The following is a 16,628-nucleotide window of genomic DNA, read 5'->3' on the forward strand; positions in this document are numbered from 1 at the left end:
GTAAGGGATAAAATTGGTCCTTTTGAAGATCAGAGTGGTCGGCTATGTATGGAACCAAAAGAAATGGGGGAGATCCTAAATGGGATTTTGCATCTGTATTTACTAAGGAAACTGGCATGGAGTCTATGGAAATAAGGCAAACAAGTAGTGAGGTCATGGAACCTATACAGATTGAAAAGGAGGAGGTGCTTGATATCTTGAGGCAAATCAGAGTAGATAAATCCCCAGGACCGGACAGGGTATTCCCTCAGACCTTGAAGGAGACTAGTGTTGAAATTGCAGGGCCCCTGGCAGATATACTTAAGATGTCGGATCTATGGGTAAGGTGCCGGAGGATTGGAGGATAGCTCATGTTGTTCCATTGTTTAAAAAAGGCTCTAAAAGTAATCCGGGAAGTTATAGGCCGGTAAGTTTGACGTCGGTAGTAGGTAAATTATTGGAAGGAGTACTAAGAGATAGGATCTACAAGTACTTGGACAGACAGGGACTTATTAGGGAGAGTCTACATGACTTTGTGCGTGGTAGGTCATGTTTAACAAATCTATTAGAGTTTTTCCGAGGAGGTTACCAGGAAAGTGGATGAAGGGAAGGCAGTGGATGTTGTCTACATGGACTTCAGTAAGGCCTTTGACAAAGTTCCACATGGGAGGTTAGTTAGGAAAATTCAGAAGATGGAGAGGTAGTAAATTGGATTAGACATTGGCTCAATGGAAGAAGCCAGAGAGTGGTAGTGGAGGATTGCTTCTCTGAGTGGAGGCCTGTGACTAGTGGCGTGCCTCAGGGATCAGTGCTGGGTCCATTGTTATTTGTCATCTATATCAATGATCTGGATGATAATGTGGTAAATTGGATCAGCAAATTTGCTGATGATACAAAGATTGGAGGTGTAGTGGACAGTGAGGAAGGAGGGATCTGGGAATACAGATACAAAATTCCCTAAAAGTGGCATCAGAGGTAGATAGGGTCGTAAAGAGAGCTTTTGGTACATTGGCCTTTATAAATCAAAGTATTGAGTATAAGAGTTGGAATGTTATAGTGAGGTTGTATAAATCATTGGTGAGGCAGAATTTGGAGTATTGTGTGCAATTTTGGTCACCAAATTACTGGAAGGATATTAATAAGGTTGAAAGAGTACAGAGAAGGTTTACAAGGATGTTGCCGGGACTTGAGAAACTGAGCTACAGAGAAAGGTTGAATAGGTTAGGACTTTATTCCCTAGAGCGTAGAAGAATGAGGGGAGATTTGATCGAGGTATATAAAATTATGATGGGTATAGATAGAGTGAATGCAAGCAGGCTTTAAAAAAATGAAATATCTTTATTGTCATTGCATTGTATAAATTGTCATGCACCAATACAGCGAAAATGAGTTTGCAACTCTCGTACTCAATGCTATAAAACAACAAATAAAATAAATAAACAATAAATAAAATCAGGTAACCAGCCAGTACAAGCAACGTCCAGCGGTACAAAAGCACAACTCAGATGCATGACAGACATAAAACCAGTATTAAAAGTAGCAATATAACAAATTTATGGATGATGCTTGATCGATTGGTTCAGAGCAATTATAGCTCTGGGGAAAAAGCTGTTTTTCAGTCTGGAGGTGCGGGCATAGAAAATCTTATAACATCTGCCAGATGGAAGAAGTTCAAACAGATGATTGCGTGGGTGTGTATTGTCCTTACAGATGCTTGTAGCTTTCCTTAGGCAGCGAGAGCTGTAGGTGTCCTCCTGGGCTGGGAGCTGTGTCCCAATGATCTTCTGTGCGCTAGAGACGACCCGCTGAAGTGCTTTCCTATCAGCCACTGTACAACTGAGATACCACACAGAGATGCAGTGTGTTAAGATGCTGTCTATGGTGCAGCGGCAAAAGGTCACCAGCATCTGTTCAGGTAGACCAGCTTTCTTCAGCGCCCTGAGGGAAAACAAGCGATGCTGTGCTTTCTTAACTATCATAGTGGTGTTAGTGGACCATGTAAGGTCTTCTGAGATATGTATTCCCAGGAACCTGAAATTGGACACTCTCTCCACTACGTCTCCGTTAATGTAGACTGGAGCCTACTCGTCATCCCGTGAATTTCCAAACTTGATGATTAGCTCCTTAGTCTTTGCTGTATTAAGAGACAGGTTTCCACTGAGGCTAAGGGAGAAAAAAAAACAGAAGACATGGGTTAAGGGTGAAGGGGGAAAAGTTTAAAGGGAACATGGGGGGGCTTCTTCACGCAGAGAGAAGTGGGAGTGTGGAATGAGCTGCCAGATGAAGTGATAAATGCGGGCTCACTTTTAACATTTAAGAAAAACTTGGACAGGTACGTGGATGAGAGGTGTATGGAGTGATATGGTCCAGGTGCAAGTCAGTGGGACTAGGCAGAAAAATGGTTCGGCACGGCCAAGAAGAGCCAAAAGGCCTGTTTCTGTGCTGTAATGTTCTATGGTTCTATGGTGTCCTTATTAAAAGGTCTTTTCTTGTTTAACCTCCTTAACAAAGCATCATTCAACATAATAGATTAACCAGATTCAAGCTGATGGAACTATAATCCTATAATAGTTTATGATCAGGCTGCAAAGCTACAAATGACATAGAAAAGTTGAGCTAAAGTATCTAGGGAAGGTTGCAAAATTCCTTCTCTGAAAAACATCAGTAAATTTACACACTCTTTATGATAAAGCAATAGTTTTGGAGAATTAATTTCCTAATCTCAGCCAAGATTTGTTAAGTTCCATTTCACAATGTAACACAGCAGGTAGTCATCTGGGAAACAATGTTCTATGCTTCCCGTAACAAACCACATACTGTGGCCTAACACTTCTCAGCTTAAAAAAAATACAATTTAACTGCAGTTCTTCAAAAAACTTGGCTGAAACAATTTTTTTCCTGAACACCAACAAGGAACTTGCAGGAATTTCAAGGAAGGCATGGTTGGAAAGCCTGTTTGTTCTGAGATTGTAACATTGAGCTCTTGCCTTGTCCCTAGATACTGGAACGGAAGACCGTGAATTGCCCTTCAGTCCAGTTGTAGGAGGTGCAGTTAAACTGAGCTCTCCTTATCCTCTTGCAGATGTTAAATAACTCCAGCAGCTGCCAGCTCCATGTGTTACCCAGAAAGAAATTTGCACTCACTTAGCACATACCATGATCTCAGAGATTCCTCAAGAGGCTTTGGGCCTACCCCGGGCTGCTCTGGTGTTCGGATCTGAGGACTAACTTTGGTTCTGAATGCTGTTGTTCGTTTCAATTATTTGCATGATTTGCTTTTTTTCTCTGTTGTGCATCAGGTGTTGGTCTTTATTTTTTCTCTCTCTCTTTAATTGGGGTCTCTCAGGTTTCTTACTCTGTAGCTACCTGTAAGCAAACAAACTTCAAGGTTATATAGTTTATACATTCTTCGATAATAAAAGTTCTTTGAACCTTTATAAGTTTTACAAGCTTCTAAGTGCCTCTGGAATGTAGTAATGTAGGAAGCACAGAAGCCAAAGACTCCACAAGCAACATCGTCATAATGCCCATGTGAATCTGTTGTGTGTGGTATTGGTCAAGAAAGAAGCAGCAGTCAACACTTCTTCTTGAAGTAGGGAACTTTTTGCATCCAACTGAGAGATGAATCAGATCATACCTTTGCTCTGTCTGCCGCAAAAGGCAGGATCTCCCGGTGGCCAACCATTTCAATTTGACTTCCCACTCTGACGTGTCTGTCCATGGCCTCCTCTACTGCCAAGACGAGGTCAAACTCAGATCGGAGGAGCAACACCTCATATTCCATCTGAAGAGCCTCCAATCTGATGGCACAAATGTCGATTTCTCCAATTACTGCTACTTACACTCCTCTCCCTCTCCTATATTTTTACACTTTCCATTTCCCCTGCTGGCTAACCTCTCAACTTCTCTTCCCCTGACCAGCACATCACTTCTTTCTGGTTCCCTTCATTCCCCTCCAATCAGATTCCTCCTTCTTCAGCCCTTGACCTCTTCCACCTGTCACCACCTAGCTTCTTAGATTATCTCCCCTCCCCCTCACCTCTCACCTACCACCTACCAGCTTGTACTCTTCACCCTTACACTGATCTCTCAGTGCCCACCTCCCTCCTTTCCCGTCGTGCTGAAGGGTCTCAGCCCAAAACGTTGAATGTTTGTCTCCTTCTGTAGACGCAACCTGACTTATTGAGTTCTTCCAGCAGTTTGCGTACGTGTTGCTCAAGATTTCCAGCATCTGCAGAATCTCCTGAGTCCAAATCATGTCTGTGTTGTTACACTGCTCAGGTCCCTGGCAGCTCTGAGGCAAGAGTGTCACCTATTGAGCAACGGCCGAGAGCTCAGGGCTATGCAGAACACTCCACGATTCCCCCATGTGGACAGTTTCTGGTTAATGAGCTCATCCGTGCATTCATGGCACCGGTCCAAGAAAACACATCATCCTGTGATGAAATAAGAAATGCTGGGCTGCTGTTGAGTAAACATTGTGCCAGTACTCAGATTGCAACAGACACCAAGGTTCCTATAAAAAGCCCAGTGCCAGTAACCCTCTGCAGTTTGCCCACAACCAGGACAATGGCTGTTTTCAATGTGCTGGTCTTCATTGCCATCAACCTGATTCAGTCGTTCGCTGCTACTCCTCCGAGCTGCAAGATGCTCCCGCCAAAAAAGATTGATCCGAAGAGTACGACGGTAAGACGATCACAAATCAGTCTGAAGAAAAAACAGAAATAGCTCACATTTGCAGAGCATTTTTCAAATCCTTTGTTTGTCCAAAAGCAGTTTCGTAAGCAATAGAGGTTTCTGGTGTATAATCACTGCTGTATTGTATGACGCATGGCTAAATGAAAGTACTGAGGGTCATCGTTTGGATGAACAGAAGATCCTGTGATGTGTGACTCAAATCCTATGATAGTTTGGCTACCAGATTATATGAGAGGTCTTCTGACTTGAAATGTTAAGTGGTCCTTCCACCCACCTCCCTCCACTGAGGCAGTACCATAGTTTAGTGGTTAGCCAACACTTCACAGTACCAGCAACCCGGGCTCATTTCCCACCACTACCGGTAAGGAGTTTGCACGTTCTCCGTGACTATGTGGGTTTCCTTCTCTTTAAAACGATGCCTCCTCATGATAGTCATTTCAGTCCTGGGGGTGAAAAAAACCTCTGGCCATCCACACAATCAAAGGCTTGCTCTCACTAACAATGGGGTAATGACCGAATGATCTGTTATCAGTGAAAAGGGATGAGATCTAAACATTAGTCAGAATACAACGATAACGCTTCTTTACAATGGTGCTATTTTAGAGGCGGTGATGGGTTAAAACTGCACTGAACGACAGCTCGAGTCACTTTGGCTCAGGTTTACTGACTGAAACCTGAACCTTGTTCTACCAACACAGTACAAGTGGCCTGCTGTGCACCTGAATACTTAACCTTGATTCAAAACAGGGAAGTCACTCCATTCTTGAGAGATGTGATTTCAGATGTAGCAAGTTGATTTCGAGTCTTCAGGCATTGTGCCCAGCAATAAAATCATCTGGACAATGGAACATTTTTCTTTTTTTTTCTTGCAGCATTTCTGTCCTTTAGTTACAAAAATGTTGCTGCTGGCAATGGGGAGGATCGCTGGGCTGAGTTACAGATCCTGGAATGGGTAACAACATGTCTTTTCACTCCCCAACTGGCCTCGAGGAGACAGGGCACTAGGGAGGGTGCATCAGTCAGCCTAAGACACGGGCACTGGGGAGGGAGGCAAGTTACATGGGGAGACCTACAGGAGTGCATTCAGCCAGACTTGGGAACACACTGGAAATGGGTTTCCAGCTCTCAGCTAAGCCCTAGATAGCTGCTGTGGCCTGGTTCTGCTCTAGAGGGCTTCCTTTGCTGATTGGCTGATTTCTCCTGCCAGTGAGGTGGTAGCGGGTGGTCATGCTGGAACCTGCTGACATCGGAGAAGGCTTTTTTGTACCTTTGGCAGTTTATGTCACCAAACTCGTGTGATGTGCCCTGCAAGCCCATAAACAACAATGAAAGATCATTGCCCACGAAGTCCACTTAAAATGATGATTTTTACTCCTCTTCATCTCCAACAGTTCTCTGGCAAATGGCACTTTCTGCGCTGGGCAACTCAGTACGAGCCCTACCGAAAGGAATTTGGCCAAGTGGACAATTCTCTCCTTATGATCCTTCCTGTTGTCCAAACGGACAAAGTGCCGATGAAAGGCTACATGCGGATGTAAGTGCACTTGACTTCGTACCTTCCCTTTCTTTCCCTTTGGCACCAGACTCAGCTGATTCAGCCCCTTACTCCTATGGGCAAACTGGCACAGCGGGTAGTACTTCTACGTCAGGGCTCCAGTGGCCGGCTTTAAACCTGGCATCCAGCACGGAGGAAGTATGCCTCCCTACAAGTGTGTAGGTTTCCTCCGGGTTCTCCAGCTTCCTCCCACATTCCAAAGACGCAAGGAGAGTAGGTTAACTGGTCTTCTGGGTGTAATTGGGTGGTACAAGCTCATTGGACCAGAAAGGTCTGGTACCATGTTGTATCTCAAAATTTTTTTAAAAAACTAATTAACTGTTGCAGAGTGGAAGGAGAATCAGGAGAAGCTGGTGAGAAAAGATTACAGAGAAGTCGGTGGCAGAAGGGGATTGCTCAGAGCTGGCAGGGACACGATGGGCCAAATAGCCTCTTTCAATGTCATATTACATTTTTAAAATACACTAACTGTATCTATCTTCCTACTTCTTTACCTTTGCCTCACAAAACTCTTTAAATTGGGACACAAGAGAGCAAAGATATTGGAATCCGGAGCAAAAATAAACAACCTATTGGTGGAACTCTGCAGGTCAGGCAGCATCTGTGGAGAGAAATGGGCAGTTGACATTTTGGGTTGAGATCCTTTATCTGGACTTAGAGGGTTAGAGGGAAGATGGCCAGGACAAGGAGGTGAGGGGAAGGGATGAAGTAGAAGCTGGTGAGCGATGGATGGATCCAAGTGAGAGGGGTGAGAGGCAGATGAATGAAGGGAGTGGAAATAGAGAGAGACTGAGAGGTGATAAGTGGGAGCCCATCACCTGAAGAGTCCCGGCAAGTCACGGGGGAGAGGTTCAACATAGATGTTAGGACTAATCTTCACCTGAATGCAAAGATGTTGGAGCAACTCAACTATGATGCACATGGGAGGGAGTCGTTCAAAAATAAACTGATCCATCATATAAGCTCTGACCCTGGGGAGGGAGGCTGTGGGTGCTGGTGTTGGAAAACAATGGAACTAAGCAGTTACCATAGCAATAGTGAAGGATGTAATAAACTAGCAACACAGAATAGACTCATCAGTTCTCACTTTGACGTTAATTCCTTTTCTCCCCCCCCCCCAATCAACTAGAGGAGACAATTGCGCCTCTGAGATAGAGACCTACCATTTATCAAGAAACGGTGTGGATTTCACCAGTGAAGGTAAGTACCAAGGTTAAAAGTGAAACAGAAATGCAATGAGTTGAGCATCTCGATTCCGATGAACCACTAGGACAGGGTGGGTGGAAGCATCACACTTATAAAGCTCAGAGGAGCTTTCAAACTTGGGAAAATTATTAGCCACTCAGTTCTACCATTCAAGGTGATGGTGTCAAATTAAGCTCATTTTTGCCTAGAAGCTAAAGCATTTTGTTTTCAGGCACCAATCATACAAAGTTCTCTTTTTTCTGCAATGGATCTCAATAGCCATATTTTCCAAATAATATTTCACCATTAAAAATTGGACCGGGTAACTCCAAGCACAATAGTCAACTGGGTATCTGATGTTTCACTGGCATCAGCTACATGTCCAATGACATTGTTGTCCACCAATCACCCATCTTTGCCCACAAGTATGGACATAAAGTGGAACACCGACCTCAACATACGAATAAAGCAAGCAGCTTATTATACTAGTTTTTCTTGCTGCGTTAAGGGACATTGCAATATCACGAAACCTGGCTAGTCAGCTGAAATATTTCCAAAGAATATATGTTCTTTGCAAAAATTTACTTGTTCAATCTCCATGTATGACCGAAGGAGTCTGGAATATGGTCTGTACGGCTTGCTTGCATGAGTCAATTATATTACGTGCTGGAAGGCCATCTCATAAACACAAGAGAGTCTGCAGATACTGGAAATTCAGAGTAACACACACAAAATGCTTGAAGAACTCAGCAGGTCAGGTAGCACTGACAGAGAGGAATAAAGAGTTGATGTTTCAGGCCAAGAGCCTTTACCAGGACTCACTATGAAGGGTCTCGGCCTGAAATGTCGATCTTATATTCTTTTCCACAGATGCTGCCTGACCTACTGAGCTCCTCCAGCGTTTTGTCGATGGCCATCTCTCCCAGCTTAGACATGCAGGTGTTAATGAGGACTTTGCAGCATTGAGCAGAATGGAAGTGAATCTGCTACTTCTGAGATATACACCTTGGCCACTATCAGGTGCTCTGCTAGTTCGAAACTTTCTCTCTTCAAACATCACAGTAATGATATAAATAGCTTGCTAGTCTTACCACAGGGCACTTCAGCCAACTGCACTGGGTCAAGGGCCAACCAGTAAGGATGGCATAGTCCCTTAAAGGGCATTAGTGAACCAGATGCTTTTTTTAATGGCAAAATGAGTTATGTGTTCATCATTATTTATTGTTTTACCTTGTACTGCCTCAATACACTGTGTAATGAACTGATTTGTTTGAAGAATACTTAAGCCAAACTTTTCACTGTAACATGGTACGTGTGACAATAGTAAGCCAATTCCAATTTATAAGTTCCAGATCATTGACTGAATTTAAATACTATAGCTGCAGTGGTGGGATTTGAACTCTTGTCTTTTGACTAGCAATGCTAGAGTCTAAGTGCTGTGCCACCACTTTAATCTAGTTTCAGTAACGTGGTACATTTAATTCCTATTCCTGACCTGCAGCCGTATCTGAGTACAAAAGTTCAAAGTGTCAAGTAAAAACAGCACCACATTCCATACTTCTTCCTCAATGTCACTTCCTACTTGAGAAATTGTCAACTGGGTGAAATAAGTCTTACTTCTTTTACTTGCAGCCAAGCCGTTTATGGTGTTCAGAATGCTCGACACAAAGATTCAGGATTCCTTGCTTTTCCACATTGAGGAGAAAAGAGATGGCAAAATGTACCACACTCTTTGCCTCTACGGTGAGTGCATGTTGCCTTATTCAAGAAAATGTTGAATGAAGAATATTTTCTAAGCCAAGAAATGCAGTGGGTCAGAGGTCCTATACTATCTCCTACCCAGCCCCTCTCATTTTCATTCTTACAGCTCTCTGCTCCTTCAATCCTACCGTACATCCACCCTTCCACCTGTCTCTCTGCTCTTCATCCATTCTTCCCCACTACACCTTTGGTTCCATCTCTACCCTCTTCCTTCTCCCCTTTCCCTTTGCTGTCTTGGTCCTTCTACCTATATCTCCCTTCCTCTTCCAACTTCCCTCTTTTACCTCTTTCACCCTTCCCTTTCGGCACCACCTCTCCCTGCCCAGCTATCACAACTCCACCCTGCCTTTCCCCTTCCTATTCTTCCTTCCTCCATTAACCGCTCTCCAAGCTCTGTCCTCACAAGTGCTCCAGCCCCAGTGTCAGATATGCCTTCTAGCAGATGAGATGTACCAAGACTAATACCTTTCAACAATCGGCTAATCCAAATCCACCTCAAGATTCATGACCAAGAAACAGAAACCATTTTATCTCACCCATGAACAGGTCGAAATCCAGTTGCAATGGAGAATGAGGTGAAGATCTTTGAAGAACAGGTGCAATGTGCGGGAATGAAGAAGGATAAAATCATAGTGCCACCTCGATTGAAGGTTAGCTTCCTAATTTTTTCCCCAACAGAAATGTACCAGATATCATGTTCATAACCTGAAAGCAGAATCTTAATATAAATATAATATTTATATATTAATATATGATGTCTATATTATTTATATGATAGTTTGATCCAGTAATTCCAACCTACACCTCAATCAAGCTCTTCAAAAGTACTGTCCATGCCCAATTTGCAGTGTCCTAACTATCGGACTACCCATGTTCACTGACCTACAGTACGTTGTTTCCCAATCCCCATCTTGAAACTTCATTTTCAAGTCCTCCCTCTCTCTTTCCATGCACTCTTCTCTAATCCCAGCCACTTGAACCACTCTGATTTTAACATTCCGCGACTAATGACTGCACCTCCAGTTCCCTAAAACATCCAGCTTTTTTTTTCCCCAGTCATAAGATTGAGTGCAATTAGGCAGAGATTTTGCTAAAATTATCGAAAATCAGTCAGAGAACATCTGAAGGGATTCCACCAACAATCTTCATTATTCAACAGCCTGGCTCTTCCCAGGCGCATGTCTGAGGAAAAAGGAACTAAAATGCGTAAACACATGGTTCATACTGAACTAAAATACGTTATAATGTAGGTAAAGGTCATAAGACACGGAGCTGAACTAGGCCATTTGAAATAACAATTCTGTTCAGCCATTCGATCACAGCTGATTTATTCCCCCTCAATCTTATCCTCCTGCCTTCTCCCAATAACTATTGACACCCTTACTAATCAAGTCCTTAAAAAAAAAACCCATTGACTTGTCCTCCATAGCCATCAGTGGCAACGAATTCCACAGATTCTGTCTGATTCCTAAATGGACATTGAACCCATGGACACTACCTCACTTTTTATATTATTTCTGTTTTTGCACTATCTTTAATTTAACTATTTAATATACTTACTGTAATTGGTTTATTTACTTTTCTGTATTATCAGGTATTTCATTGGACTGCTGCCACTAAGCAAACAAATTTCACAACACATGACAGTGATATTAAACCCGATTCTGAGATTCACCACACTTTGGTTACAGAAATTCCTCCTCATCTCTGTATTTTAAGACTACGCCCTGTGACTCTGGACTCTCTCCAATGCCAGCATATTCCTTCCTTAGATACGCCCCAAATCTGCTCACAATACTCCAAATGTGACGGAAGATGAAAGACCCAAGGGTACACAAGTCACTCGGACCAGATGAACTGCACCCTAGCTTTCTGAAAGAGGTAGCGGTAGAGATTGTGGAGGCATTAGCAAAGATCTTTCAAAAATCATCAGACTCTGGCATGGTGCCAGAGGACTGGAAAATTGCAAATGTCACTCTACTCTTCAGGAAAGGAGGAAGGCAGCAAAAAAACTATAGACCAATTAACCTGACCTCAGTGGTTGGGAAATCGTTGGAGTCAGTTGTTAAGGATGAGGTTATGAAGTAGTTGGTGACACAGGACAAGATAGGACAAAACCAGCATGATTTCTTTAAGGGAAAATCTTGTCTGACAAACTTGTTGGAATTCTTTGAGGAGATTACATGTAGGATGGATAAAGGGGATGCAGTAGATGTTGTATATTTGGACTTTCAGAAGGCCTTTGACAAGGTGCCACACATGAGGCTGCTTATCAAGTTAAGAGCCCATTGTATTACAGGAAAGTTACTAACATGGTTAGAGTATTGACTGATTGGTAGGAAGCAGCGAGTGGGAATAAAAGGATCCTTTTCTGATTGGCTGTCAGTGACTGATGGTTCTCCACAGGAGTCAGTGTTGGGACTACTTCTTTTTATGTTGTGTATCAATGATTTGGATGATGGAATAGATTGTTGCCAAGTTTGCAGATGATATGAAGATTGGTGGAGGAGCAGCTAGCGTTGAAGAAACAAGAAGGCTGCAGAAGGATTTCAACAGACTAGGAGAACCGACAAGAGAGTGGCAAATGAAATACAATGTTGAAAAATGCATAGTTATACACTTCGGTAGTAGAAATAAATGTACAGACTCTTTTCTAAGTGGGGAGAAAATCCAAAAATCCGAGATGCAAAGGGACTTGGGAGTCCTTGTGCAGAACACCCCAAAGGTTAACTTACAGGTAGGGTCGGTGGTGAAGAAGGCAAATGCAATGTTAGCATTCATTTCAAGAGGTCTAGAGTACAAGAACAGGGGTGTGATGCTGAGGCTTCATAGGGCACTGGTGAGGCCTCACCTTGAGTATTGTGAACAGTTCTGGGCTCCTCATCTAAGAAAAGATGTGTTGGCATTGGAGAGGGTTCACAGGAGGTTCACGAGGATGAATCCGGGAGTGAAAGGGTTATTGAGGAATATTTAATGGCTCTGGGTGTGTACTTGCTGGACTGTAGGAGGATGCGTGGGGATCTCATTGAAAGGCCTAGATAGAGTAGATGTGGAAAGAATATTTCCCATGGTGGGAGAGTCTAGGACAAGAGGGCACAGCCTCAGGATAGAGGGGTGTCCATTTAAAACAGAGATGTGGAGAAATTTCTTTAGCCAGAGGGTGGTGAATTTGTGGAATTTATTACCACAGGCTACTGTGGCTGTGGAGGGCAGGTCATTGGGTGTATACAAGGCAGAGCTTGACAGGTTCCTGATTGGACACAGCTTCAAAGTTACGAGGAGAAACCTGGGGAGAGGGGCTGAGGGGGGAGAAAGGATCAGCCATGATTGAATAGCGGAGCAGACTCAATGGGCCGAATGGCCTAATTCTGCTACTATTTCTTATGGGTTTATGGACTAATGCCCAATAAAGCCTCAGCATTACACTTTTGCTTTTATATTCTAGTCTTCTCAAAATGAATACTAACATTGCATCTGCCTTCCTTATTACGGATTCAACCTGAAAGTTAACCTATCAGGATCCTGTGCTAATACTCATAAATCACTCTAATTTCTGAATTTCTTTCAATTTAGAAAATAACTTGTCTCTTTATTTCTTCTTCCACTTCTTTGTCCCTCATTCCAACCTGTCCAAGACCTTTTGCAGACTCCCTGCTTCCTTAATACTATCAACAGCTCCACTTTTCTTTATATCATCTGCAAATTTGGCAACAAAGACATCAGTTCCATCATCCAGACCATTGACATCCAACCAGCCTAGGTGTCTTGTCCACCTCCAGATCTTTCAGCTTCCTAAGCATCTTTTCCTCAGTAATGGTGACTACACTCACTTTTGCCCCCAAATCTCTTGAATTTCTGGTATGCTGCTGGTGTCTTCCACAGTGAAGAATGCCAAAAACACTTCTTCAGTTCATCTGCCACTTCTTTGTTCCCCAGTACTACCTCTCCAGCATCATTTTTCAGTGGCCTGGTGTCCATTCTTCCTAACTTTTACTCTTTATATATCTGGGGAAAAAACCCTTTTAGTATCCTCTTTTATATTATTAGGTAGCTTACCTTTATTTTTCATCTTTTCTCTCCTTATCCTTGTTAGTTGTCTTCTGTTGTTGTTTACTTAAAAGCTTCCCAATCCTTTCGCTTCCCACTAGTTCTTGCAATATTGTATGCACTCTTTTGCTTTTATGATGTCTTTAATTTCTCGTCACCCAGGGTTACCTCATTGTCCCTTTAGAATGCTTCTTTTGCTTTGCAATGAACTGATAATACTTCTTCCAAACTGCTCCCTGAAACTCCAACCATTGCTACTCTACCATCACCCCTGGTAGGGTTCTCATTCAATCAACTTTGGCCAGCTCCCCCTCTCATTCCTCTATTCAACAGTAAATTGCCTTTGTTCGATAGAAATCCCCATACATGTGATTTTAGCTTCTCCCTCTCTAGCTGCAGGGTGAATCCTTTCACATTATGATCACTACTTTCTAAAGGTACCTTCTCCTTAAATTAAATCTGGTTCCAGAAACACCAATATCATTGATCAGAAAATTCTACACAAAGTAGTTGGAATGGGCCAGTCTATTGTAAGTAAAGCCCTCCCCACCATTGAGCACATCTACATGTTGCAGGAAAGCAGCAGCCATCATCACGAATGTCCACCACCTAGGCCACGTTCTCTTCGTGCTGCTGCCATCAGGGGGAAGGTTCAGGAGCCTCAGGACTCTCAATACTGAAGTTCAAGAACAGTTACTACTCTACCATTAGACTCTTCAACCAGTAGGGATAACTTCACTTGCCCCATCACTGAGCTCTTCCCAACCTGACGACACATTTCAAGGATTCTTCATCTCAGGTTCTCAATACTTATTGCTCATTTACTTATTTTCATTATTTATCTTTTCTTTTCTGTTTGCACAATTTGTTGTCTTTCGCACGTTGCTTGTTTGTCCGTCCTGTTGGGTGTGGTCTTTCATTGATTCTATTATGGCTCTTAGATTTACTGAGTATGCCCCTCAAGAAAACAAATCTCTGGGTTGTATATTACAACATATATGCATTTTGATAATAAATTTATTTTGAACTTTGATTCACTGTACAACACCAAATCCAGAATTGCCTTTTCCCTAAGGTGATCAACCACAAGCTGCTCTAAGAAGCCATTCAGTAGGCACTCTACAAATTCTTTCCCTTAGGATCCAGCACCAACCTTTATTTTCCCAGTCTACCTGAATTATTAAATCTCCCATTGTCTTTCCTTATCCCCAGTTGTAATTTCTGCCCCACCACCTGGCTATTCCTCGGAGGCCTGTATATAACTCCCATCGTGTCTTTTCACCCTTGCAGTTTCTTAATTCTATCTACAAGGATTCTACGTCTTGTATCCTACTGTTTAGATTACTGGCGTACTGCGATAGGACGAAAGCGGCCGGTGGCATCATAAACGTGAATTTCATTGTTTTTCTTTCTTTCCATCAGGACGAGTGCAAGCCGCAAGACACGGTGGAAGCCCTTATATGAATATAAAAGCACCAATGACTCAAAAAGGAGCTTTGGAAATATTTCTGTATTAATTCCAAGTTAGCACAGATAGTTGTTTTCATTTAGCATTAGTTCTAAAACCATTCCTTAACAAAATCTGCTTTCTCCAATCTGAGTGATGATCAGAAATGATAAGTAGATTCTTATCTGTTATATGGTACATAGATTTGAACATGTCTACTTTGGAGAGGTATTTTGACAAAAGGATGCAAGGGGAAAGGAGAATTTTATTTTAAGCACAGTGAGTTATAATGATCTGCACAGAGCTGCCTGAAAGGCTGGTGAAAATTATGATGTTTGAAAGGAAAATATTCAGTATTTCTTTCATAATAAAACTTTTCTCTGTACGTTATTATACCACCAGTTATTTGTGTACATATTTATTAAAAGTGTTTGCGCATCACATATTGCAGTGTTCCAAAGCATCCATTTTAGACTTAATAGTGGATGGATGAGAGTGAAAAAGAACATGACACAATCACCTGTGAGTCGGCTGGGGTGATATACTGCGTCCGGTGCTCCCGATGTGGCCTTCTATATATTGGCGAGACCCGACGCAGACTGGGAGACCGCTTTGCTGAACATCTACGCTCTGTCCGCCAGAGAAAGCAGGATCTCCCAGTGGCCACACATTTTAATTCCACCTCCCATTCCCATTCTGACATGTCTATCCACGGCCTCCTCTACAGTAAAGATGAAGCCACACTCAGGTTGGAGGAACAACACGTTATATTCCATCTGGGTAGCCTCCAACCTGATGGCATGAACATTGACTTCTCCAACTTCTGCTAATGCCCCACCTCCCCCTCATATCCCATCCGTTATTTATTTATTTATATACACATTTTCTTTTTCTCTCTCTCCTTTTTCTCCCTCTGTCCCTCACTATACTCCTTGCCCATCCTCTGGGCTTCCTTCCTCCCTCTTTTCTTTCTCCCTGGGCCTCCTGTCCCATGATCTTCTCATATCCCTTTTGCCAACCAACTGTCCAGCTCTTGGCTCCATCCCTCCCCCTCCTGTCTTCTCCTATCATTTTGGATCTCCCCCTCCCCCTCCCACTTTCAAATCTCTTACTAACTCTTCCTTCAGTTAGTCCTGATGAAGGGTCTCGGCCTGAAACGTCGACTGTACCTCTTCCTACAGATGCTGCCTGGCCTGCTGCGTTCACCAGCAACTTTTATGTGTGTTGCATGACACAATCATGTTGTGTCTTCTGTGATCTCAAGATTCTTCCAAGTGTCTTACATCTGATTATGTACTTTTGCAGGGCAGTTCACTGTTCTAACATATAGATATGATCCACTCACTAAATCACTGGTTCATTGCATTTTGAATACGTTGCATAGTGCACACTGTCACCATGCAACAACAGCACAGCTATTGCAAGAATGTTAAAGACAGCAATCAGAGCAATTCAGAGGTGGAGTGAGAGGCTAGCAGCCTCCAGATAATTCACACTGGGAAAATAAAAGATGAAAATTGCTGTTTAGAATTCTAAAGGAACTTAGAAACATAGAAAACCTACAGCACAATACAGGCCTTTCGGCCACAAAGCTGTACTGAACAAATCCCTACCTTAGAACTACCTAGGCTTTACACGTAGCCCTCTATTTTTCTAAGCTCCATGTACCTATCCAGGAGTCTCTTAAAAGACCCTATCATTTCCGCCTCCACCACCACGGCCGGCAGCCCATTCCACGCACTCACCACTCTCTGCAGAAAATATTTACCCCTGACATCTCCTCTGTACCTACTTCCAAGCACCTTAAAACTATGCCCTCTCATGCTAGCCATTTCAGCCCTGGGGAAAAGCCTCTGAGTACCCACATGATCAATGCCTCATTATCTTGAACATCTCTATCAGGTCACCTCTCATCCTCCGTCGCGCCAAGGAGAAAAGACCATGTTCACTCAGCCT

The 16,628-nt window shown here is 42.9% G+C and overlaps 1 protein-coding gene and 1 long non-coding RNA gene across 3 annotated transcripts; one reads left to right on the top strand and one right to left on the bottom strand.

Moving 5' to 3' along the window:
• Nucleotides 1–1,324: 1,324 nt before the first annotated feature.
• LOC140186259 (uncharacterized) lies at nucleotides 1,325–4,026 on the bottom strand. Of its 2 annotated transcripts, none has more exons than XR_011882828.1 (3): nucleotides 3,617–4,026; nucleotides 3,135–3,345; nucleotides 1,325–2,142 (listed from the first exon to the last, which is right to left on the bottom strand). It is a non-coding gene; the product is annotated as an uncharacterized lncRNA (long non-coding RNA). The 2 variants fall into 2 exon arrangements; XR_011882829.1 differs by having other exon boundaries at nucleotides 2,967–3,345.
• A 345-nt stretch (nucleotides 4,027–4,371) lies between these two features.
• LOC140186258 (uncharacterized) lies at nucleotides 4,372–15,062 on the top strand. The gene is made up of 6 exons (XM_072240301.1): nucleotides 4,372–4,665; nucleotides 6,069–6,211; nucleotides 7,362–7,432; nucleotides 9,050–9,160; nucleotides 9,725–9,828; nucleotides 14,648–15,062. The coding sequence occupies exons 1-6, from the start codon at nucleotides 4,387–4,389 to the stop codon at nucleotides 14,687–14,689; spliced, it is 750 nt and encodes a 249-aa protein (XP_072096402.1). The 5' UTR covers nucleotides 4,372–4,386; the 3' UTR covers nucleotides 14,690–15,062.
• The last annotated feature ends 1,566 nt before the right edge of the window (nucleotides 15,063–16,628 follow it).

This window comes from Mobula birostris, chromosome 22, assembly GCF_030028105.1.
Source record: "Mobula birostris isolate sMobBir1 chromosome 22, sMobBir1.hap1, whole genome shotgun sequence".
In the NCBI taxonomy this organism is placed as follows: domain Eukaryota; kingdom Metazoa; phylum Chordata; class Chondrichthyes; order Myliobatiformes; family Myliobatidae; genus Mobula; species Mobula birostris.

Excerpts from the sequence above, each read along its gene's own strand:
- LOC140186258 (XM_072240301.1), top strand. The coding sequence starts at position 4,387 with ATGGCACCGGTCCAAGAAAACACATCATCCTGTGATGAAATAAGAAAT. Across the intron at positions 4,666-6,068 it reads TTGATCCGAAGAGTACGACG|TTCTCTGGCAAATGGCACTT; the intron begins GTAAGACGATCA and ends CATCTCCAACAG. Across the intron at positions 9,161-9,724 it reads CCACACTCTTTGCCTCTACG|GTCGAAATCCAGTTGCAATG; the intron begins GTGAGTGCATGT and ends ACCCATGAACAG.